The sequence below is a fragment of the Chiloscyllium plagiosum genome, chromosome 2, assembly GCF_004010195.1.
Source record: "Chiloscyllium plagiosum isolate BGI_BamShark_2017 chromosome 2, ASM401019v2, whole genome shotgun sequence".
Classification (NCBI taxonomy): domain Eukaryota; kingdom Metazoa; phylum Chordata; class Chondrichthyes; order Orectolobiformes; family Hemiscylliidae; genus Chiloscyllium; species Chiloscyllium plagiosum.
This window is the reverse complement of record NC_057711.1, coordinates 12,524,785-12,550,307: the sequence shown is the minus strand read 5'-3', so window position 1 is coordinate 12,550,307 and position 25,523 is coordinate 12,524,785. Positions and strand designations below refer to the sequence as shown.

The 25,523-nt window shown below is 44.2% G+C and overlaps 1 protein-coding gene across 1 annotated transcript in view; it reads right to left on the bottom strand.

Moving 5' to 3' along the window:
• Positions 1 to 1,807: 1,807 nt before the first annotated feature.
• The window catches only part of poln (polymerase (DNA directed) nu), a 319,906-nt gene continuing 296,190 nt past the window's right edge, over positions 1,808 to 25,523 (bottom strand). The window contains exons 25-26 of the mRNA XM_043704174.1: positions 6,874 to 6,907; positions 1,808 to 2,276 (exon numbers count right to left, since the gene is read on the bottom strand). Of these exons, the coding sequence (XP_043560109.1) occupies positions 2,183 to 2,276; positions 6,874 to 6,907 (128 nt within the window). The 3' untranslated portion in view covers positions 1,808 to 2,182. The remainder of the gene's footprint in view (positions 2,277 to 6,873; positions 6,908 to 25,523) is intronic.

Here is a 25,523-nt window from a genome sequence, read left to right as displayed (position 1 = left end):
AAGTAACACAAGAAACAAGTTTGCCATTGTTTAAATAAGGATATCAGGCCTTGGGCAAAGCAGGGAGAAATCCAAACTGCAAACAGTCTAGTCAGAGATGGCATCAGTCTGAACCAATGAAACTGCTGTTTGGTCTGTTGAGCAGGAGTCAGTTTTGAGGGGGGGGGGGGGGCGGTAGATTCACAGGACAGCCAATTGCTGTTTTATGTTCCAGATTCCAATAGTACATTGGCCTCCTTTTCCTTACACCAGAATGTAGACACCGGTTTCTGGTTCGATTCCTGATGTGTACAAGATGTGTTAGTCTGAAGCTGGTGGCTGGACAGCAGGTTGCCACTGTGAGTGTAAGATGATCGCGTATGCGTGCTGTAGTGCGTGGCTTGTTTGATGCATATTTCTAAAGGAAGCTGTAAAGACGATTACTTGTATAATGAAAGCAATGCCATGTAAATATTGTACCAATAAAAGCAAATTAAAGGTTCTGCAAAAGTTCTGATGTCTGTGTGCTGCAAGGTTTCACCTACATCACCACCTGACTTCGTAAAAGACAAAATGTTTTGAAGTCTAACTCGAGAGGATTACACAAGCAAAATACTGCAGATGCTGAAAACCTGAAGTAAAAACAGAAAATAGATTTAATGTTGAATTCGACAGCTTCAGTTTGTGAACCCACTCTCATTCCTTCCCTTTCTATGAGCTTCACTTCTTACATTCTCTGTTGTCATGTTCTCCCTCCCTCCTCCCCAACACCAGTGGGACTGTCTGTTCTTGCCAGTCTGGCAGGTAGACACACCATTGTTCTGCAATTTTCTCATTCCAATCATTTAGTCTGAACTATCAATGGTTATCACTGCAGCCTCACAGCACCAGGGACCTGAGTTCGATTCCAGCCTCGGTGACTCTCTGTGTGGAATTCTCCCTGTGTCTGCGTGGGTGTCTCCGGGTGCTCCGATTTCCTCCCACAATTTAAAGATGTGCAGGTTAGGTGAATTGGCCATGCAAAATTGCGCATAATGTTAGGTGCATTAGTCAGAGGGAAATGGGTCTGGGTGGGTTCCTCTTCGGAGGGTCAGTGAGCACTTGTTGGGCCAAATGGCCTGTTTCCACATTGTAGGGAATCTAAGCTAATCTATCAGCATCCTTTCTCCCTCAGCACTCTACACCCACCTCCACCTCTCCCCACCCCCAAATATAAAATAAATGCTGTAGCCCCCTCCACATCAGCTCTGATAAAGAGTCAGCTAGACTTGAAACATTAGCTTGCTCTCCCTCCATGGATGCTGCCTGACCCATTGTGATCTCCAGTATTTGTTGTTCCCCGAACAGATTTTAGCATTGGCAATAATTTGCTTCTGCAGAAAATAGAGGGTTCATTTAATACAGTGATAGTGTTCCAACCTCAGAGCCAGGAGATTTGGGTTGAAGCTCCAGCTAGCTGTAATAACATCTCTAAACAGATTGATTAGAAAATAATCTAAAACACAAAAGGTGGAAACATCCAGTTATGGAAGCATCTGTGATGAAGCGGATTTAATGTTAAAATTGATAAAACCTGAAATATTAACAGTCTGTGTCTCAGCAGATAATGTTAAGCATTTCCTGCCTTTCCTGCTTTCATTCCATAATATAGCAAGCTCCATAAACTCTTAGCTGAAAATGTGTTGCTGGAAAAGCGCAGCAGGTCAGGCAGCATCCAGGGAACAGGAGAATCGATGTTTCGGGCATAAGCCCTTCTTCAGGCTTATGCCCGAAACGTCGATTCTCCTGTTCCCTGGATGCTGCCTGACCTGCTGCGTTTTTCCAGCAACACATTTTCAGCTCTGATCTCCAGCGTCTGCAGACCTCACTTTCTCCTCCATAAACTCTTACCCAAAGAGAGCCAGGTATTGTAATGCTGAGCAATTCAGGTATTGTAATGTTGAGAGAAACAGATATTGTAACAATTGTTTTGTGTGTACCCTATTTGACTTCTCTATTTTTATTAATGTCATTTCCATACCTGTATTAAACACTAGCAGAAAGAGAATTTTATCTGCACATAACATGTAACATTACAATCTCAAGTATTTTGTAACATTACAATCTCCGGTATGCTGTAGTGTTACATTACAATCGGTTAATCAATTGGTTACAATCAATTGTAACATTACAATCGGTGGTACAGTGTAACATTACATTCTTGTTAAAGTACCCGTTCACGATGGCTGGGGGAATCCCTAATGGACTCGACCTGTAGTCTCTCTTGGTTTGTCCCGGAAGTCGTACTCTGTGGTAATCTGGAATATAAAATTCTTACAGACAGTTTAATCTAAATTATTACCTTTATTTATCAATGGCATCAATGTTACACTATAACATAGATACCTACAAGCCAGGCTTAAGCTAAGGTCCTAAAACCAAATAGCAGAGTACGGATCCAGCTCTTACCCCTAAGAGCTCTCTCAGGTTTCTCCCCTTATTGCTGCAAACAAGTTGTCTTTACACGGAAAGTAATACTAAAATTATAAAATGCCACATGTCCTTAATCAGATAAGCAGCAATAAAATTGCAAATGTTTTCAGAGGAAGAGAAACTCATTGACAGGTCTGAGTACGCTTGACTGATTAAGCTACATGCACATCAAAGTGGGACCCCTGATCAAGCCAACCCAAATGGCCAATTGCCTTTAAGCTCTCGTTTAACAGGACATCATAACAAGAGACTAGTCTAAACTATGTAGAAAAGGTCATGAAGTAACCTCGCTCAGCTAACATGTCCCGTATCATTATCCTACAAAATGGCATTTTTTAAAAATCATCTTAGATTCCCAAAATGCAAATTAAATTCATAACACTCCCAGATCTCGAGCTCCAGGGAACAAGACACAAACATTCAATCCATGACAAGCAAGTATACACTCAAATCAGACCACAAAGAGTTAATGATTCCACCAGCTTCCATCCTCTCTCTCTCTCTCTCACTCTCTCTCCCTCCCTGTCTCTCTCAATGTCACTTGAACCCTTAGGTCAGTGAATGTAATTTACAGAAGAATGTTTTCTCTCGCTCTCACACACATGAACATCTTCCAACTTCCTTACTATCTCAGTTTCAGCCTTTGTGTTTTCCTAGCCTGAAAGGGTAATGACATTTTCACATTCCAGAACAGTCGAGATTAGGGAGCTGAGCTTCATAAATTCAAATCTGCTCAGTGTGGAAATGTATACGGACTGTTCTATAACATGCACATTCCTCTCAGCTTATTAAATTACAAGTTCTTTTTCTATTGAGTATGAGGTTTGTTAAAAGTCTTCAATATAAACCAGAAATTCAGTTATCCACCATCCAACTATAAAATATGCACAGCTTCTAGCCCTTAGGGTCAAAAGGAAGTACTGCCACACATTCTACAAGTGAACAAATATTATCATCTTATTTACACTGATCCATTGACACCAAGAACAGATGTCCTTAATTCTTCTGAACAAATCACCCCCCACCCCCCTCCCCATGCTGTGGTCAAGCACTTTCCTGCATATCCTGTTTAGTTCTAGTGTGTGTAGCAGATGTGTCAACTGTAAGGCTATAGCTTTCTCAGTCTCTTGTACACTGTACCATTACAATCGAAAAGTGTGGCACTGGCAAAGCAGAGCGGGTCAGGCAGCAGCCGAGGAGCAGGGGAGTCGACATTTTGAGCATAATATGCTGTCTGATCTGCTCTACTTTTCCAGCAGGACACCTTTCGACTCTGATCTCCAGCATCTGCAGACCTCATTTTCTCTCTGTAACATTACAATCACCGTTCATTGTGAAATTATGTCATTGGTATAACGTAACATTACAAATCTGATGTATTGTAATATTACAGTCTAGACCACTGGTATATGACTGTCTCTGGTTCATTGTACCATTAGTATATTTTAATGTTATTATATTTGATTGTGATATTGCAATCATTTGTTTATTTTGATATTACAAACTCTGTGACATTACAAGTACTGTTGTAATGATACAATTGCTGATTCATTGCAAAACTAGTTATTGATTTATTGTATTGGTGTATTCACGTGCATCTATCAATACTTGAAATTTACCCACCAAAAAAAATAGAGAATGCAGTGATAGATTTTGTAAAGGAAGATCCCACTCAAATCATGAACCTATTCTTCTCTTTGCAGGTGCTGTCTGCCTTGCCCCCTGCATTTCTTCATCACTTGCTGCTTTCAATTTCAGATGGAGGTTTTGTCAGTTTTTAAGGAGTGGTAGTAATTTCTGATGGAAATGTCTGACTGCAGCTATACTCCGAGATGACCATCCTCTGGCTGGGTAGGGCAATGGGTAACAGGAGATCAAACGTGTCTCACACTGGTCACGGGTTTGGAACATGCAACCTGAAAGACTCAGACCCAGGAGGGAAAGGGTTTGAATAAATAGTTAAAGGGGAGACATTTACTGGGCTGTTGGGAAAGGTGTGAGGTACAAGACGAATTGAAAAGCTTTTCCAGCCAGACTTAGGGGATGAATGGTCTTTGGCTTCCATGTAATAGCAAATGTATTGTGAGATGGATTGAAATAGTTGAGTTCTTACGATGCGCAAGGAATTTGGAAAGAATCATCTTTACAATTTCACTTCCTGAGGAGATAGCCAAGCCATTGAATGAACTACAGGTGACAAGAAAATGATGACAAATGGTAACACTTCAAACAGAAATTGGGAAAAAAAGTTATAAACTTGCAGCATACTTTAATCAGCAAGTCAGTTGAACATCTGCAGTCTTTCACCATTTAAATAATATTCAGCTCCTTTATTCTTCCTGCCAAAGTACATAACCTCACATTTCTCCAGATTATATGTCAGGTATAGACAGTATAGATCAAGCGATTCCCTAAAAGAGTATAAAGGCAGTAGGAGTATAATTAAGGGAGAAATAAGGAGGGCAAAAAGAGATAGCTTTGGCAAATAGGGTTAGGGAGTATCCAAATGGATTCTACAAATATGTAACGGACAAAGGGGTAACTAGGGAGAGAAAAGGACTCCTCAAAGATCAGCAAGGTGGGCCTATGTGTGGAACCGCAGACGATGGGGGAGATACTAAATGAGTATTTTTCATCAGTATTTACTGTGGAGAATGGAAGATATGGAATGTAGGGAAATAGATGGTGACATCTTGAAAAATGTCCATATTACAGAGGAGGTGGTGCTGGACATCTTAAAATGCATAAAAGTGAATAAATCCCCAAGACCTGATCAGGTGTACCCTCGAACTCTATGGGAAGCTTGGGAAGTGATTGCTGGGCCTCTTGCTGAGATATTTATATCATCAATAGTCACAGGTGAGGCACCAGAAGACTGGAGGTTGGCAAACGTGGTGCCACTGTTTAAGAAGGGTGGTAAGGACAAGCCAGGGAACTATAGACCAGTAAGCCTGACGTCAGTGGTGGGCAAGGTATTGGAGGGAATCCTGATGGACAAGATTTACATGTATTTGGAAAGGCAAGGACTGATTAGGGAAAGTCAACATGGCTTTGTGCGTGGGAAATCATGTCTCACTAACCTAATTAAGTTCTTGAAGAAGTAACGAAGAGGATTGATGAGGGCAGAGCGGAGGACATGATCTATGTGGACTTCAGTAGGGGGTTCGACAAGGTTCCTCATGGTTAACTCGTTAGCAAAGTTAGATCACATGGAAAACAAGGAGAACTAGCCATTTGGATACAGAACTGGCTTGAAGGTAGAAGACAGAGGGTGGTGGTGGAGGGTTGCTTCTCAGACTGGAGGACTGTTACCAGTGGTGTGTCGTAAGGATTGGTGCTGGGTCCACTGTTTTTTGTCATTGGATGTGCACATAGGAGATATGGTTGGTAAGTTTGCAGATGACACCAAGATTGGAGGTGTAGCGGACAGCGAAGAAGGTTACCTCATATTACAACGGGATCTTGATCAGATGGGCCAATGGGCTGAGGCGTGGCAGATGGAGCTTAATTTAGATAAATGTGAGGTGCTGCATTTTGGAAAGGAAAATCAGGGCAGGACATATACACTTAATGGTAAGTTCCTGGGGAGTGCTGCTGAACAAAGAGACCTTGGAGTGCAGGTTCATAGCTCCTTGAAAGTGAAGTTGCAGCTGGATAGGATAGTGAAGAAGGTGTTTGGTATGCTTTCCTTTATTGGTCAGTACATTGAATATGGGAGTTGAGAGGTCATGTTGCAGCTGAACAGGACATTGGTTAGGCCACTTTTGGAATTTTGTGTGCAATTCTGGTCTCCCTCCCAGAGGAAGGATATTGTGAAACTTGCAAGAGAGAGGGCAGAAGGTCAGTCATTTGGAGACGGTCCCTATTTAATCACTGTAAACAAAAGACACGATCAGTGTTGGAGACACGTCTCTGATGTAATGTTTCTATCGGGACCTTGAGATCTCCTTTGGATAATCCGATTTTTGGATAATTGTTATTCGGATAATCGAGGTTCTCCTGTACCTGTTTTGGAGGGAGATGATTACGTGGGACACCTGCACTGCCTTCCTGTTCTTTCTCTGCCTTTTGTTCACCCATTCCCTTTCTCCCTCAGCAATCCTAACGTGCGGTGTGACCAATTCATTAAAGGTGCTATCAACGGCCCCCTCAGCATCACAGATGCTCCAAAGCGAGGCCATCCACAGCTGCAGAGGCATCATGCAATATAATGAGAGCTGTAATGGGTGAAGGAGTCAGGGACATCAGGCACATTCCTGAGCTCCCACATTGAGCAAGAGAAGCATAACACGGCTCTGGGATCTCCTGCCATTTTGAATCTTAACTTAGTCCAACCATAATATCTAATAATAGATAAATGGAAAAGGAAAAAAAGAAAAATTTATACCCATCACATGGTAAAAAGAAATAGAAAATCCTTACCTTATCAACACACCAAGTGTCTGTGTGTGTGTGTCTGTGGCATGAAAACAATTGATTTAAATAGGTTAACATTTCTGATAAAACATTCACACTGAGGGTTAAAAAAAACCTTTCATTTACTTCTCACCTTTCACAAGCTCAGGATATCTGATTAAAACCAGCTGGAGTTTCTCTATGGGTGAAGGTCTCTCTCTCACACAGACACATACACACACAGACACACATACATATACACACACACAAAGACACACACATACACATACTCACATACATACACAGACACACACAGAGACACACACAGACATACGCATATACACACACATTCATACACAGATACACACACTTACACATACACACACACATACACATACACACACAGACACACACATACACAAACACACATATACACACACACATACACACTTACACATACACACACACAGAAAAGGAAACATAATATATTCTTGAATGTTAAGACACGCATACACAGAGACACACAGACACAGACACACACACACACAATCACCTGATGAAGGAGCAGCGCTCTGAAAGCTAGTGCTTCCAATTAAACCTGTTGGACTATAACCTGGTGTTGTGTGATTTTTAACTTTGTACAGACAGACACACACACACTCATACACAGACACACACACGTACACAGACACACACATACACATTCACAGGCACACACACACAGTCTCTCTCACACACACAAACACACACACTCACACACGCACATACAGAGTAGGTAGCAGCAACTGTGGGTAGGAGAGAATCCGGTTAATGCTGGGATGCCCAACCTCTCAGGGAGACATTAGACATGGAGGCAACTGAGGGTTTGGAAAGCCTGAAATCAGACAGCTCTCTCAAGTTTTTGGCTCATTTCATTCTGCATCACTCGATCCACTTCATATACTCAAGAGTAATGTGACAAGAATGGCTGATATATACATACAGTCCAGTCCTCAATCCGCAAATATGGGTTGATGCATACTGTGTATGTGACTGCTGAACTTTGAAGAAAAAACACATTTGAAATGTAGGCTATTGTGGAGGAAGCTGCAATCAGCTCGATGGACAGAAGGACAAATGAGATTTTTATAGATTCACAAAGCCCCTTTGGCCTATCGAGGCTGCACTGACTATAACAACCAGTAAAGTTGCACCAATGCCAATTTTCTGCACTTGTCCCATATCCTTGAATGTTATGACATTTGAAATGCTCATCCAAATATTTCTTAACGGTTATAAGGTTTCCAGCCTCCATTACCTTCCTAGGCAGTGCATTCCCGATTCCCACCAGCCGCTGAGTGAAAATGTTTTTCCCCAAATCCTCCCTGAATCTCCTGCCCCTTACCCTAAAACTACGCCCCTGATGACTGACCCCTCAACCAAGGGGAACAGCTGTTCTGTATTCACCCTGCCCACACCCCTCACCATCTTACACACCTCAATCCTGTTCACCCCTGAGACTTCTCTGTTCTGAACAAAACGAAGTCGAAAAGTGTGTTGTAAAGCGCAGCGTGTCAGGCAGCATCGGAGGAACAGGAGAGTCAACATTTCAGGCATAAGCCCTTCATCAGGAATGTGTGATGGGGGAAGGGGACTGAGAGATAAATAGGAGGGGCTGTGGGGGTGGGAGTGGGCAGAAGGTAGCTAGGAAGGCGATAGGTAAATGTAGATGGTGATGGGTCGGAGGAGAGGGTAGAGCGGATAGGTGAGAAGGAAGATGCACAGGTAAGACAGGTCAAGAGGGCGGTGCCGAGTTGGAGATTTGGATCTGGGATGAGATGGTGGGGGGAGATTTGGAAATGAGTGAAGTCGATGCTGATGCCACCTGGTTGGAGGGTCTGAAGGCGGAAGATGAGGTGTTCTTCCTCCAGGCATCAGGTGGCTTGGATTTGGCAGTGGAAGAGGCCCTGGACTTGCATGTTCTTGGCGGAGTGGGAGGAGGGGGGTTGAAGTGTTTGGCCAAAGGGCAGTGAGGTGTTTTTGGTGCATGTGTCCCAGAGATGGAGTCCTGTCTCCCCAGTGCAGAGGAGACCACATCAAGAGCAATGGACACAGTCGATGAGGTGTTTGGAGGTGCAGGCAAATCTCTGCCAGATGTGGATGTGGAAGGCTCTTTTGGGGCCTTGGATGGAGGTGAGGGGTGAGGTGTGGGCGCAGGTTTTACATCTCTTGCGATGGCAAGGGAAGGTGCTGGGTGTGGAGGGTGGGTTGGTGGGGGGGGGGGGGAAGGCATGGACTTAATGAGGGAGTCGTGGAGCAAATGGTCTCTGCAGAATGCAGATGGGGTGGGGAGGGAAATATATCTCTGGTGGTGGGGTTTGACTGTTGGCCGATGGTAGCCCGAAGCATCAACTCTCCTGCTCCTTGGATGCTGCCTGACTTCCTGTGTTTTTCCAGCACCACACTTTTCGACCCTGATCTCCAGCATCCGCAGTCCTCACTTTTTTCTAACGAAAACAATCCAAGCCTGTTTAGTCTCTCCTTATAGCTCAATTTCTCTGTCCCAGGCAACATTCTGGAGAATCTCCTCTGTGCCCCTTTAGTGCTGGAACATCCTTCTACTAGTGAGGCAAGCAGAATTGCACACGGTATTCCAATTGGGGCCTTGCTCTTACACTCTACGCCACAACTGATGAAAGCAAGTGTCCCAAATGCCTTCTTAACTATCCTAGTCACATACTCTGCTGACTTCATGGATGTGTGAATAATTACCCCAAGATCTCTCTATTTCTCTAAGCTCCCAGTGTCCTGACATTCATTAAATACTCCCTCATTTTGTTTTTCTTCCTAAGTGTACCACCACCTCTGGGTTAAATACCATCTGCCACTGGCCTGCCCTTCTAACTGACCAATCTATTTCTTCCCCTAACCTCCAGCTATTTTCTTCACTATTAACCACCTGACCAGTCTTGGTGTCATTGGCAAATTTGCTTAACATTCCCCTCACATTTTCATCTCACTCATTGATGTATGTATACAAACGCTAAAGGTCCCAGGAGTGATCGTTATGGTACACTGCTGGACACCGGCCTCCAATCACCCAAACAACCTTCTACCACTACCCTTTGTGTCTTATTGCTAAGTCAGTTTCTGATCCATCTCGTCAAGTTTCCCACAATTCCATGCGCTTTAACCCTCTCAGTCAGTCTCCCATGTGGGACCTTGCCAAAAGCTTTTCTAAAATCCATAGAAACTACATAAACTGAACTTCCCACATACTTGATCACACTTTCAAAAATTTCTAACAAATTTGTTAGGCCTGACCACTCTGTGACAAAGCCACGCTGACTCTCCTTAATTAACCCATGCTTTTCCAAGTCAGTATTAATTCATTCCTTCAGAATTTTCTCCAGTAGTTTCCCATGTGAGACTCATCAGTCTGTAATTTCCTGGAGCCTCTCTACTGCCCTTCTTATAAAGTGGAACCACATGAGCTGCCCTCCATATCTGACACTTCCCCTGTAGCCAGGGAGGAATTAAAGACTTGTATCAGAGCCCCTGCAATTTCTTACCTCACCTTCCACAATAGCCTGGGATGCAATCCATCTGGGCCAGGGGATTTGTCTGGTTTTAAGCCTGACAGAAATTCCAATACTTCCCTATAGAATCTCACAGCCAATATCTTTACAGATGTTGCATTATCTTGTACTAAGGGGTTGTCGAACAACACCTTTTTGTTTATTCATTCACAGGATGAGGATGTCGCTGGCTAGACCAGTAGTAATGCCCCACCCCGAGTTGTCCAGGGCTCAGTTAAGAGTCAACCACATTGCTGTGGGTCTGGAGTTACATTTCCCTAAAGGACATTAGTGAACCAGAGGGGCAGATCAATGAACTTAGACCCATAATTCCAGATTTGTTTAATTGAATACAAATTTCACCCCCTGCCATGGTGGGATTTAAAATCCTGTCCCCAGGACATTCCTGGGGCTGTGGATTAACAGTCAGGTGACAGCACCGCTAGGCCGTCACCTCCCCCATTTCAGTTTTCACTTCTGATGAAGGACATTTCACTCCATTGTTTTAAGCTGTCCCATCATTATTTGAAATTCTGTTTTTAAATACACTCTATCAGCCTTACTTCTGCCGGGCACCCCAGGTCAGGTTGTACACCATACCCCACAGTTACAAATATCCTCCAAGTTACTATTCTGGTCATTTTATGGTGTCTGGAATATAGAGATGCTTTCTCCCAATGTATTTACTAGATCAGCACTGCGTACTTTTAAAGGGACTTCCAGTTATTCTCAGCAGCTGAGAAGTTTCTACAGAATCCCTATAGACTGGGAACAGTCCATTCTGGCTTATCAAGTCAACACCAACCCTCCAAAGAGCATCCCACCCAGACCTGCCTCTCCCCCCCTCCCCCAATCTATCCCTGTAAACCCTGCATTCCCACAGCTTATCCACCCAACCCTGGACCCCATGGGACAATTTCCCGTGGCCAATCCATCTGACCTGCACACCTTTGGACCGTGGGAGGAAACGGGGAGAATGTGCAAACCCCACACAGACAGTCTCCTGAGGGTGGGATCGAACCCAGGTCCCTGGCACTTGGAGCCATCGTGCTGCCCATACCGTTCAGTGGTTGTTGCCCGGCCTCCACACATGCTTTATTCCGTCTTTGTCAACTCAACCCTTTTCAAATCTTGCAGTGAGCCCCTGGAACACAGCGCTTGTAAATCTCAGATCATGTAACAATAGAATAACTTGCAACTTTTAAAGAGCTGTGATCTCCCATTCCTTGATTTTATTTGGGCCATTTGTTATTACTAAGTCAAGATGTACCTCGCCTCTGGCGCTCCCTTGATGCGTTAGATTAGAAAGCGGTCGTCAGTATGTTTATCGACTCAGCGTCTGAACCACATATTATTCCCAAGTGATATTTGGCTGATTGAAGCTCCCTATTGAACTAGCTTTACTTCTTGCACGTAAACAGTCTTCGTTCACACACCAACCTTACTGTCTGTCACACACTCGTGAGAACATGTTATGTCAATCAATCTAAATATCCTAAGTATGAATTACAGTCCACCAGTGCGACAATTCCATTGCGCGCAGTCCAGAAGGGTTCGCTGGATGGGATTTTGCCAGTTTCCCATCAATCATTGTTAATTCAGTAGTTGCTAAACCCTGGGCAGCGGATCCATTAAAGAAGGGGATTGAGACGCCCCAAACTCATTTCATTGAGAGTGATTACAATTGGCAGAGGACCGGAGAACGGTTACCACAGCTGTCTCACGCTGAAATTAAGGCCATATCTCAGAGTTAAATTAATGTTAACCCTGTGAGATCCCCATTACTGAAAAATTAGTTTTTTGTCAGTGAAATAACTTTTGAATACAGTGCATTTCTCCCTTGCTGTGAAGATGTGTGAGACTCCCTACATTCACAGCACAAGAAGAGAGATTTAATTTGATTGATTTATTGTCACATGTACCTAAGTACAGTGAAAAGCTTTGTTTGTGAGCAGTACTGGCAGATCATAGTAAGCAAGAACACACAGGTCATAGAGCGAAAAACACTAGATAGGAGCGCACAGGGTACATCACACAGGGCGTATGCTAGGTAAGGTCAGCGTTAACAAGATCAGTATTATTTGAAGTTAGAGAGCTCCATTCATCAGTCTAATAGTAGCTGGGAAGAAGCTGTTCCTGAACCTGTTGGTGTGTGTGTTCAGGCTTCAGTATCTTCTGCCTGATGGAAGAGGTTGTCAAAGAGCATTACCGGGGAGGGATGGGTCTTCAATGATATTGGCAGTCTTTCCACTGCAACAAGCCATGTAAATGGAGTCCATGGATGGGAGATTGGCTTCGGTAATGGTCTAGGCTGTACACACAACTTTCTGTAGTTTCTTATGGTCCTGGGCAGAGTAGTTGCTATTATGCACCGGGACAGTATGCTTTCAATGATGCATCTGTAAAAGTTGGTTAGGGTCCCTATGGACATGCTGAATTTCCTGAGTTGCTTGATGAAGAAGAGGTGTTGTTATGCCTGCTTGACCACCACATCTATATGGGAAGTCCAGGACAGGTTACTGGTTATTGTCACTTCGAGGAACCTGACCCTCTCCACCCTCTCAACCTCTGCTCCATTGTTGTAGATGGAGGGTTGCGTTCTCCTCCTTTCTTTCTGAAGTCATAGAGTCATAGACACTACAGCACAGAAACACACCCTTCGGTCCAACCCGTCCACGCCGACCAGATATCCCAACCCAATCTAGACCCACCTGCCAGCACCCGGCCCATATACCTCCAAACCCTTCCTATTCATATACCCATCCAAATGCTTCTGAAATGTTGCAATTGTACCAGCCTCCACCACTTCCTCTGGCAGCTCATTCCACCCTCTGGCAGCTTTTTCACCCTCTGTGTGAAAAAGTTGCCCTTTAGGTCTCTTTTATATCTTTTTCCTCTCACCCTAAACCTATGCCCTCCAGTTCAGGACTCCCCGACCCCAGGGAAATGATCAGTTTTTTAGTTTTGCTGGGAGAGAGGTAGTTCTCATTGCACTACATCACCAAGCCCACTATCTCCTCTGACTTGTTCTTGTTTGACATCTGTGCTACCACAGTAGTGTTATCAGCAAATTTGTAGATGGCGTTCATGCGGAATTTGGCTACGTGGCCATGGGTATACAGGGAGTATAGTAGGGGGCTGAGGACACATCCTTGCAGGGGCTCCAGTGTTTATGGTTATCATGGAGGAGGTGCTAGTGTCTAACTTCACTGATTGTGGGTCAGGAAGCTGAGGATCCAGTTGCAGAGGGTGGAGCTGAGAGCTGGGAGTTTTGAGATCAGTCTGGGGTGGATTATGGTGTTGAAGTCAGAGCTGTAGTCAGTGAACAGGTGTCATTGTTTCCCAGATGTTCCAGGGATGAGTGCGGGGCTAGGGAAATGGCATCCGCTGTGAACCTGTTACATGGTAAAATGGATGTACAATGGAGGCTTTTATTTCGGATAAAGTGTTATTGTTGCCATTTGTTGATAAGTTGACTTTTATATTAGATCTGCATGTTGTACAGGAGTGGTGGGGGACATAGCAACAACTGACAGGAGGAAGATGTCCTCAACTATCCTCATATTCAGGGCAAAAGATAAGGCTGATACACACACAGGCAATCTTCAGTGCCAAGTGGATGATCCATCTCAGCCTCCTCCAGTGGTCCCCAACACTACAATACCAGGATTCAGCCAATTCAATTCACTCCATATGATATCAAGAAAAAGTTGGAGACACTGCATATTATAGATGCTATGGGCCCTGACAATATTCCAAAATAGTACTGAAGTTTTGTGCTCCAGAACCTGCTGCTCCCCTAGCCAAGCTGTTCCCATACAGTTACAACACTGGCATCAACCCGACAATGTGGAAAATTGCCCAAATATATCCAGTACACAGAAAGCCAGACAAATCCAACCCAGCCAATTGCTGCCCCATCAGCCTATCGGTGATGGAAGGTGTCATCCACAGTGTTATCAAGCAGCACCTGCTCAGCAATAACCTCCCAGTGACTAGGAGAAAGTGAGGACTGCAAATGCTGGAGAATCAGAGTCCAAAATTCTAGTGCTGGCAAAGCACAGCAGGTCAGGCAGCTTCCCAGGAGCAGGAGAACGGATGTTTCAAGTATAAGCCCTTCATCAGGAATGTGGGATGGTGGAGGGCTGAGGGGTGAAGGGGGCTGGGAAGGCAATTGGTAGATGTAGGTGGATAGGTGGGAAGAAAGTTGGACAGTTGGGACAGTTCAAGAGGGCAGTGCCGAGTTGGACAGTTGGGATAATGCCCAAAACATCGGATTCTCCTGCTCCTCAGATGCTGCTTAACCTACTGTGCATTTCCAGTGCCACATTTTTTAACCCTGCTCAGTGATGCCCAGTTTGGGTTCCACCAGGGCCCCTCAGCTCCTGACCTCATTACAGCCTTGGTTCAAACCTGGACAACAGAGCTGAATGTCTGAAATGCCGTGAGAGTGACAGACCTTGAACTCAAAGCCACATTTAACCGCGTTTGGCATCAAGGAGCCAGAGCAAAGCCTGCCTCATTGGGAATTGGGGGGATAAAGTCTCCGGTGGTTAATTCAAACCTAACACATAGGAAGATGATTGTGGTTGTGGGAGGTCAATCATCTCAGCTCCAGAACATCTCTGCAGGAGTCCCTCAGGGTAGTGTCCTAGGCCCAACCATCTTCAGCTGCTTCATCAATGACCTTCCCTCTGTCATAAAGTCAGAAGTGGGGATGTTCGCCGATGATTGCACAATGTTCAGCACCATTCACAACTCCTCAGACACTGAAGTTGTCCATGTTCAAATACAACAAGATCTGGACAATATCCAGGCTTGGGCTGACAATTGGCAATTAACATTCACGCCACACAAATTTCAGGCAATGATTATCACTAGTAAGAGAGAATCTATCCCCTGCCCTTTGAAATTCAATTCACTGAATCCCCCACTGTCAACATCCTGGGGGTTACCAATGACCAGAAACTCAATTGGATTTGCCACAAAAATACAAGAACAGGTCAGAGGCTAGGAATACTGCAGTGAATCACTCACCTCCTGGCTCCCCAAAGCCTGTCTCGTCATCTATAAGGAACAAATCAGGAGTGTGATGGAATACTCCCCACTTGCCTGGATGGGTGCAGCTCTAACAACACTCAAGAAGCTTGACACCAACCAGGACAAAGTGACCCACTTGATTGGCACCACATCCACAAACATCCTCTCCCTCCCCCCACCGGTGCTCAGTAGCAGCAGTGTTTACTATCTACAAGATGCCCTGCAGAAACTCATTGCTGCTCCATCGAAATCCTTCATCTTTACTAGCTGTGTGTTCATATGTTTATACAAGGGCTATATGGACATGAAAATACAGTCACCTTCCATATACCCCTCCAAGCCCCTCACCATCCTGACTTGGAAATGTCACTGGGTCAAATATCTGAAGATCCTTCCCGAAGGGCATTGCAGGTCTCCATACAGCACATGGACTTCAGCGGCTCAAGAAGGCAGTTCACCCCCACCTTTGTCCTCACATTAGGGACGGGCAATAAATACTGGCCCAGTTTGGAATGCTCACAATAAACGTATACAAACCAGCAAGCAGTTGATGATGGAAACTCTTGTCTTGAAAACGTTTTACTGCTGTTTTTTAACCACAGGTTTGACCTGTGTAATTTCCAGCACTGTGATAGTGAAAGCTGCATTGAGTGCTGTGCTGCCTTTTTAAATCACCAATCCAAGGTCAGCATATTCTGTGATATGTGAAGGAGCCATCGACAGGAGAGGATGTCAAGAAGCCAGTAATGACAGATGGAGCTCAGCAATGGGCAGCCTTGGCAAACAACACACGCAGCCATCTGGTTGGGGACATACGCCCTCGATCATGTTCCTCCACTGCCCTGTACATTCATTCCCGACAGGAGTAGGATAGGGCCGAGGTGGGTGTGTGTGTGAGACGAGGAGTTAGGAAACGAGTTCACCACAAGCTGAGTTGAGTCACTGCGCTGTCTTGTCTAATTTGATTGGGGTCAGTTGTCCAACCCTCCAGTCACCCTCCACACCCCCTTCCCGCCCCGCTCCTTAATTGGCATCCTTCGTCTTAATGAGCAGGAATAAGAATGATGCATTGTGAAAACCTGCCACCTATTAATAGGATCCCAAGTGGATTTCAATGACTCAAACCCTAACCTTTTATCCACTATGCGTAACTAATCATCTCCAATTCATTCTTCACTTCATTTTGGATTTAATGATCCTGCATGGGTCTGAACATGAATTATTTAACATCCTAGCAAGTTTCCCATGGCATCGTTTGCTGTAAGCTGAAGAATGTGCCATTTTATAAAACAGGAGAGATTCACAAACAGAATTCAGACAGATAGATAGCCCCGTAAGGCGCAGGAAGGCAGTGCCCATGACAAAGCTGCAGTCCCGCAGTGTCGGCTATCTGCACACATCCTAAAAACCTTCTGATTCACAAGTTGAGAATGTTACCAAATGGGCTAAAGCTTGGGATGAAATTCTAACCTGCTGCTACGTAAATCGAGGTTTTGGTCATTTAAAAGCCACTGTTTGCTTGGTGAGGCCATTGTGTGGATTGGAGTGCGCTTGTCTGTTTTAGACAGGAGAGTTTGAAAATGCCTTACTCCATTGAGGCACCTCCATCATTGTGTATCCCTGTCCACCTTCTCGACCAATGAAGCACCACCACTGCTCCCTCAGGACCCCACTGGTGGCCTTTTGCTGCCTGACAATCCGTTCTGATAGGGTTCGTTATCATTCCCCTGAATTCACACAACGGCCCGTCCTTGTGGACAGAGAGCTTTGGGTGGTCTGGTTCAGAATCACAAAATGTAGGGGCGCAGCAGGTTCTTCAGAAGGCGAATGGAATGTTGGTCTTCATTGCAAAGAAAAATGGAATGTAAAACTAGTCAAGGTTTCCTCCAACTGTCCAGAACATCAGTGGGACCACATCTTAAGGATGGTGTGTAGTTTTGATCTCCTTCCTTCAGAAAGGTCATAATTACATTTGAAGCAGATCAAACTGATTCCTGGCATGGAAACGTTTGTCTTTATGAGGAAAGGTTGAATAGATTGGGCCTGTATCCATTGGAATTGAGCAGAATGGGGTGATCTTATTGAATACTATAAGATTCTGAGGGGCTTTGATAGAGTAGGTGTTGAGTATTTGTTAGCTCCCACAGGGAGCTTACACCTGGGAGCTCCCATTTCAAATGTAGAGGAGAATGTAGATTTGCTGGCTGAGCTGGAAGGTTCATTTCCAGACATTTCGTCACCTTACTAGATAACATCTTCAGTGGGCCTCAGGTGAAGCACTGCTGATAATTCCTGCTTTCTGTTTATATGTTGGGGCTTCTTTGGGTTGGTGATGTCATTTCCTGTGGTGAAGTCATTTCCTGTTCTTTTTCTCAGGGGGTGGTAGATAGGGTCTAACTTGATGTGTTTATTGATAGAGTTCCGGCTGGAATGCCATGCTTCTAGGAATTCTTGTGCATGTCTTTGTTCGGCTTGTCCTATGATGGATGTGTTGTCCCAGTCAAAGTGGTGTCCTTCCTCATCTGTATGTAAGGATACTAGTGAGAGTAGGTCATGTCGTTTTGTGGCTAGTTGGTGTTCATGTATCCTGGTGGCTAGTTTTCTGCCTGTTTGTCCAATGTTGTGCTTGTTATGATATTTTGTAAAAGCCATTAGTTTTGCTTGCTGTCTGTATAGGGTCTTTCAAGTTCATTAGCTGCTGTTTTAGTGTGTTGGTGGGTTAGTGGGCTGTCATGATGTTAAGGAGTCTGGCAGTCATTTCCAAGATGTCTTTGATGTAGGGGAGAGTGGCTAGGGTTCGTTTGGGTTTGTTGCTGAGAAATTGGCAGACTGTGTTCATTGGGTACCCATTCTTTTTGAATACGTGGTACAGGTGACTTTCCTCTGATCTGAGTAGAGGAGGAGGAATTCCTTCTCTCAAGAGGGTCGGTAGGCTTCACCAGACAGCATTGGAGGCTGGATCATCAAATCGATTCAAAGAAGATGGAGTTTTGATCTACAGGAGGCTGATGGAAGCACGGAGTTGGAGCCAAGGCCACCATCAGATGAGCCATGATCTGACTGAATGGGCGAAGCAGCCTAGAGGGGCCAACTGGCCTTCTTCTGTTTTTACGTTTTTTTTTAATGATCTCATCATCCAACCATTTCCAGCCGCCTTGACAGTGACCTTCCTTTCCCATAACATCTGAAGTCGGAGCTCTCACTGGTAATGAGAGGCATCTCAACATTCCGGAACATAGGATCTTCAGGAAGGTCAGGGAAGAGTGTAAAAAGAAGGTTGTTTCATGTTATCAGTTAGGGAGTCAGTCACTGTAGTAAGGAGGGACAATATCTTGGAAGGGTCCGCAAATGATGCTTTGTGAGTCGAGCTTAAGAATAAAAAGGGGGCAGTCAAACCCCCCGGGAGTGTGTTATGAATCCTCAAATTGTCAGCAAGTAATGGATAAGCAGCTGTTTAGGGAATAATAGGGCAACTATATTAAGGGAGTTCAATAATTAACTGATTATAAGTTGGGAAAACAATGGTATAAAGGGTAGGGAGGGAAGCATTTAAGACAACTTTTAGATCAATGTGTTGAAGGTCCAACAATGCCGGACGTAAATCTGGGGAGCATTTTAATTATGCCTTTCTGCATAATTAAATTGTCTGGGCCAATATTCATTAACCTTCTTGCTCGTTGAGAAGGTGATGGTGAGCTGTCTTCTTGAACCGCTGCAGTCCATCGGCTGTGGGCTGACCCAAAGTGCCCTTAGGGAGAGAATTTCAGGATTTTGACGCAGCAACAGTGAAGGAATATTTCCAAGTCAAGATGGTGAGTGGCTTGGAGGAGAACTTGTAGATGGTGGTGTTCACATTTATCTGCTGCCCTTGTCCTTTTAGATTGAAGTTGTTGTGAGTTTGGAAGATGTTGTCCAAGGATCTATGGTGAATTGCTGCAGTGCAATTTGTAGAAAGTACATACTGCTGCTTCTGAGCATCAGTGATGGAGGGAGTGGATGTTTATGGATGTGGTGCCAATCAAGCAGTCTGCTTTGTCCTGGATGGTGTCAAGCTTCTTGAGTGTTGTTGGAGCTGCCCCCATCCAGGCAAGTGGTGAGTATTCCATCACACTCCTGACTTGTGCCTTGTAGATGGTGGAGAGGCTTTGGGGGGTCAGGTGTGTTACTCACCAGAATATTCCCAGCCTCTGACCTGCTCTTGTAGCCACTGTGTTTATGCGGCAGTTGAGTTTCCAGTCATTGGTAACCCCAAGGATGTTGATACTGGGAGATTCAGTGATGGTAACACCATTGAATGGTCTGGCCACATTTGGAGTGTTGTGCGCAGTTTTGGGCCCCATATCTCAGGAAGGATGTACTGGCCTTGGAATGTGTTCAGAGAGATTCACGAGAATTGTCGCAGGGATGATCAGCTTAACATATGAGGAATGTTTGAGGACTCTGGGTTTATACTTGACTGAGTTTAGGAGGATAAGGGGGGAATCTGATTGATACATACAGAATATTGAACGGTCTGGACAGAGTGGATGTTGGGAAGATGTTTCCATTGGTAGGAGAGACTAGGACTTAAGGGCACAGCCTTAGAGTAAAGGGAAGACCTTTTAGAACGGAGATAAGGAGAAACGTCTTCAGCCAGAGAGTGATGAATCTATGAAATTCATTGCCACAGAAGGCTGTGGGGGTTAGGTCATTGAGTATATTGAAGACTGAGACAGATAGGTTCTTGATTGTAAACGGGATAAAAGGTTATGGGGAGAAAGTGGGAGAATGGGGTTGAGAAACCTATCAGCCATGATGGAATGGTAGAGCAGATTTGATGGGCTGAATGGCCTAATTTCTGCTCCTATGTCTTATGGTCTGATGGGTGGTGGTCTCTTATTGGTGATGGCCATTGCCTGACATTTGTGTGGCATGAATGTTACTCACCAGCTGTCAGCCCAAACCTGGATAGTGTCCAGGGTCTTGTTGCATTTGAATGCTTCAGTACCTGAGGAGTTGCGAATGGTGCTGAACATTAGCGATTATCCCTGTTTCTGACCTCATGATAGAGGGAAGGTCATTGAAGAAACAGTTGAATCAGCAGAGACTTTGCCCCCTGTTTCTCATCGGTTCCAGTTTAGCTCCGACTCCTTGATGCCACACTCTGTGGTGTGTGAAGCAGGGGACGTTTGAAGAATGTTAAATGAATATTTCACATCTGCCATTACTTGGGAGAAGGAGGATACAAAACGATGGGCAGATTGATAAAGAAGCGAGGAAGAAATGGGCATTTTCTCAGGTTCAAATGTGAACAAACCCCCAGCTCCAGGTGACTTATACCCCAGACTATTGTGGGAGGTGAGGGAGGAAATTACAAGGGGCACTGACCCAATATTTTAAATTGTCTCTGGACACAGGGGAGGTACCAGAGGACTGGAGAACAGCTAATGGCTCCACTTTACAAGAGGGTAGTAGAGATAGGCCAGGGAACTATAAACCTGTGACTCTAACATGACTGTTCAGGAAATTATTGGAGAAAATAGTGAAGGAGAGAATTAATCTCCATTTAGAGAGGCAAGGTTTGATCAGGGATAGTCAGCATGGCTTTCTCAGAGGGACATCATGCCTAACAAATCTGGTGGAATATTTCAAGAGGTGACCATGTGTGTAGATCAGGTAGTTTATATGGATTTCAGCAAGGCCTTTGACAAGGTCCTGCTGTCATCCTGTTTCCCGCTCTCAGTCAAAGCAAAACGCTCAGAGACACAATATAGTTTCACCTCCTTCATCTTTATTCCAGGCCCTGGATAGAGAGAGAATGATCGCACATGTGCACAGAGACATGAGTTTACAGTCTTCTCTGGAACAGCAATTTCTGAATGAACTATATAGTCATTTTGCAGGGAGGAGCATCCAGATAAGGCAACACACATATTAACTGGGTGACCATTACAATCAACGAGTATCAATAGCAAAGACCAAGCTCTTTACTGTTGTACAATGAATTCCAATATTGTTAAGTTGGGTTGCGCTTGCTTGATGTGGGCTGAATGGCCTGCTTCCACACTGTAGGATTCTATGATTCTATCCAAGAAGATCAAGTCTCATCTGGTTGGGTGCTCAATTCTACTTCCCTGTCTTCTCATATCTATCAAATGTGGTGGCCCAGTGGGTGGGGATGTTTTGAAAGTGAATGCAAGAAGTAGACCACATATTAGTGTCCCCATAGCAACAACATGATAACTGCCAGATACTCTGCTTTTGTAATTACACAAGTGAAAAAAATTATACTTGTGATCTATCAAGCCAGGTCTTATTCTGGGATCTGAGTTATTACTGCGTTTATGTAACTATCAGGGTGGATTATGACGTCATTACATTCCTATACTGCAGACAGACCTGGACTGTGTATCAGTTACACTGATGAACATCAGAGAAATTCCAACCCCTCCTCAACAATCTCCAGATTCAGTGGGAAGTCTATCAAACACCAGTGTCCTATTGAAGCCAGTCCACAACCATTCAGGAAACTCTCCTGCAACCCCTCTTGGGATCAGGCCCAATCAATTGAGTTCAGAACGATGAGAGTAGATCTGATTGAAACGTATAAAGTTCTAAGAGGGCTGTACAAGCTAGCTGCAGGGAGAATGTGTTCCCTTTGGCTGGGGAGTCCAGACCCAGGGGACACAATCTCAGGATACAGGATAGAATTAGTTAGAACTGAGATGAGGCAAGTTTCTTCAGTCAAAGGGCAGTGAACTTACGGAATTCTCTACCACAGAAAACTGTGGAGGCCAAGTCACTGAAGATTTTAAAGGGGTTTGGAAAGAACGCAGGAATATGGCATTGAATAGAGCACTAGCCATGAGGCAAGAGCATGCGCAAAGGGCTGAATGGCCTACTCAATACTGTCTCCAGATGCTGAAAGGTATCTTCCTCTCTAGTGCCAATTTCTCAACTTTCAAATGGCCAGCTCTCTAAATGAAGACACTGTAAACATGACCAATACATTCTAAGCTCTCCCTGAACAGAACTGGCTCAAAGGTAGAAGACGGAGGGTGGTGGTGGAGGGTTGTTTTTCAGACTGGAGGCCTGTGACCAGTGGAGTGCCACAAGGGGTCAGAGTATTGAGTACAGGTGTTGGGAGGTCATGTTGCTGCTGTACAGGACTTTGGTTCGACCACGGTTGGAATATTGTGTGCAATTCTGGTCTCCTTCCTATTGGAAGGATGTTGTGAAACTTGAAAGGGTTCAGAAAAGATTTACAAGGATGTTGCCAGGGTTGGAGGATTTGAGCTATAGGGAGAGGTTGAACAGGCTGGGGCTGTTTTCCTTGCAGTGTAGAGGTTGCGGGGTGACCTTATAGAGGTTTACAAAATCATGAGGGGCATGGATAGGATAAATAGGCAAAGATTTTTCCCTGGGCTGGGGGAGTCCAGAACTAGAGGGCATAGGTTTAGGGTGAGAGGGGAAAGATATAAAAGAGACCTAAGGGGCAACTTTTTCATGCAGAGGGTGGTACGTGTATGGAATGAGATGCCAGAGGATGTGCTGGAGGCTCGTACAATTGCAACAATAAAAGGCATCTGGATGAATATATGAATAGGAAGGGTTTGGAGGGAAATGGGCCGAGTGCTGGCAGGTGGGACGAGATTGGGTTGGGATATCTGGTCGGCATGGATGGGTTGGACTGAAGGGTCTGTTTCCGTGCTATACATCTTTATTACTCGAAGTATGGCAGTGTTTACATTAATGACTTGTCCATCAAGCTGTAATCGCGCTTTGTGTCCAAACTGAGCGGCACAGAGAAGGAAGTAAAATTCGGAACTTGAGATTCCACCACCTCATGGGAGGGCCTTCCTCATGTGCCCTGAGAGCTGCAGATCCAGAACCAACCTCTTCACTCACAGCAAAATATCCAGTGATACCAGGATAGAATTACAGGTCAGTTTAAGCAGTCAGCGTAACTAATTAGATAGGAGACGCATCAATCTAAAAACATTTAAAGATAGAGATTCATGGAGGAATTAACCATTACAGACATCATCACCATTAGCAGGATAAGCTCGGAAGATCCACTTTGAAATTAGATTGGGACATGGCAATGAAACACAAAAATTGTTAATTAAGCACAGATAACAGGAAGGGATAAAACACAGTTTAATCAACAACAAGAGACCTAGAAAGAAAAATGACTACATCATTGGTGTGAAAATAACATATTAATTCTTGCTGGAATACTAGTACAATTCAACTGATAATAGATGGCGAAGATCCTTACCATACGAATACCATTGGAAACTAGGATAAGTCAACACTCACAAAGACAGAGAAGGAAATTTACAGTACTGATAACATTTTACTGAAGGATTATTTTAAGACGAAAAGAAATGAGGGCAATATGAAAGGAACATAAAGTATCACAAATAAATCTCACAATTTTATAAAGGAATAATGGCCATATAATTAGGGGACAGTGTCAAATGATGCAGCATCACATCGAATTTAAAAGATCAGACAATTAGAAAGCAGGAGAATATAAATAGGAGCTTCTTTCAGTTCAGTGGAATTTTACTGGAAGGATGAGGAACCGTCAGATCATGCTTCTGAAGAGATATTTTCTCCCACTAAGGAAAAGGTATCTGACTTGCTTGAGGCTTGAAGGTAAAACTTGAAAATGTCTATTGTTAGATATTGTTGGATATTCTATTCTTAGCAATTCAAAGATACCCCGCGATGATCTGAGATATTCTTGAATATTTATAAATAACATGAAACTAGATAATTTTATCATAGAATCCATACAGTGTGGAAGCAGGACATTCAGTCCATCAAGTCCACACTGACCCTCCAAAGAGCATCCCATTTATCCCTGTAACCCTGCATTTCCCATGACTACCCACCTAGCCTGCACTATGGGCAATTTAGCATGGCCAATCCACCTAACCTGCATGTCTTTGGACTGTGGGAGGAAACCAGAACACCCAGAGGAAACCCACACAGACATGGGGAGAATGTGCAAACTCCACCCAGACAGTTGCCTGAGGGTAGGATCGAAACTGGATCCCTGGCACGTAGGCTTGATATTACATCTTTTGATAGTTCTCGGCATAGCCCCATTCTCAACAACGTAAAATGTGTTGCTTGTTAATTTCTGTTCACAAAATTATAAAATAAGTGAGTTAAAGTTTTGCCATTACAACTGAAATGAACCCTATATTTTAAATACTCCTTCCAGATTGCTTGTGTGTGATGCAGAGTGACACTAACAGTGTGGGTTCAATACTGGGCGAAGGTTCCACCTTCTCAGCATCTCCTCTCATAATCCAGAGGTCAAGGTTCATGCTCGAGTGTCACAGATTCAGATCTCACCACGGCAGAGTGGTGGAATCCACATTCAATTAGTCAAGTTTCGATTTGAAAACTAGTCTCAATAATGGAGACCATAAAATTAGCGTCCATTGCTGTAAGATCCCATCTGTTTCACTAATGTTCTTTCAGGAAAGACATCTGCTATCCTTCCCTGGCCTGGTCGATAAATGACTCCAGTTCCACAACAATGTGATTGCCTCTTAAGTGCACTCAGATATAGTCTGGCTGTCATTCAGTTCAAGACCGACTTGAACAGATGGACAATGAATGCTGGCCTTGCCAGTGATATCCACATCTCATGAAAGAATAAATAAAATAAAAATAAAATAAAAATGAAACTCTGCATAAGATTATTGATCCTTGACTTGACTTGAACATTCAGACCAAAGTGAGAGATGTGAGTTTAGCGTTGTTTCAATTGTTGTCCAAGCCCTTTTGGACCTGTCAGACATTTTGACCAATAGATTATAAATGTACTTACCCCAGTGTCCCACAATACCAGAACAGTCAAATCACTACACACACAGATCGGTACCAACGCAAACTGCAGCAATTTTATTCAGGAACAAATAACAGTAAGGCTTTAATACTAACAATACTATTCCTAATCCTGGGTGAAAAATGTGTTGCTGGAAAAGCGCAGCAGGTCAGGCAGCATCCAAGGAGCAGGAGAATCGACGTTTCGGGCATAAGCCCTTCTTCAGGAATGAGGAAGGTGTGCCAAGCGGG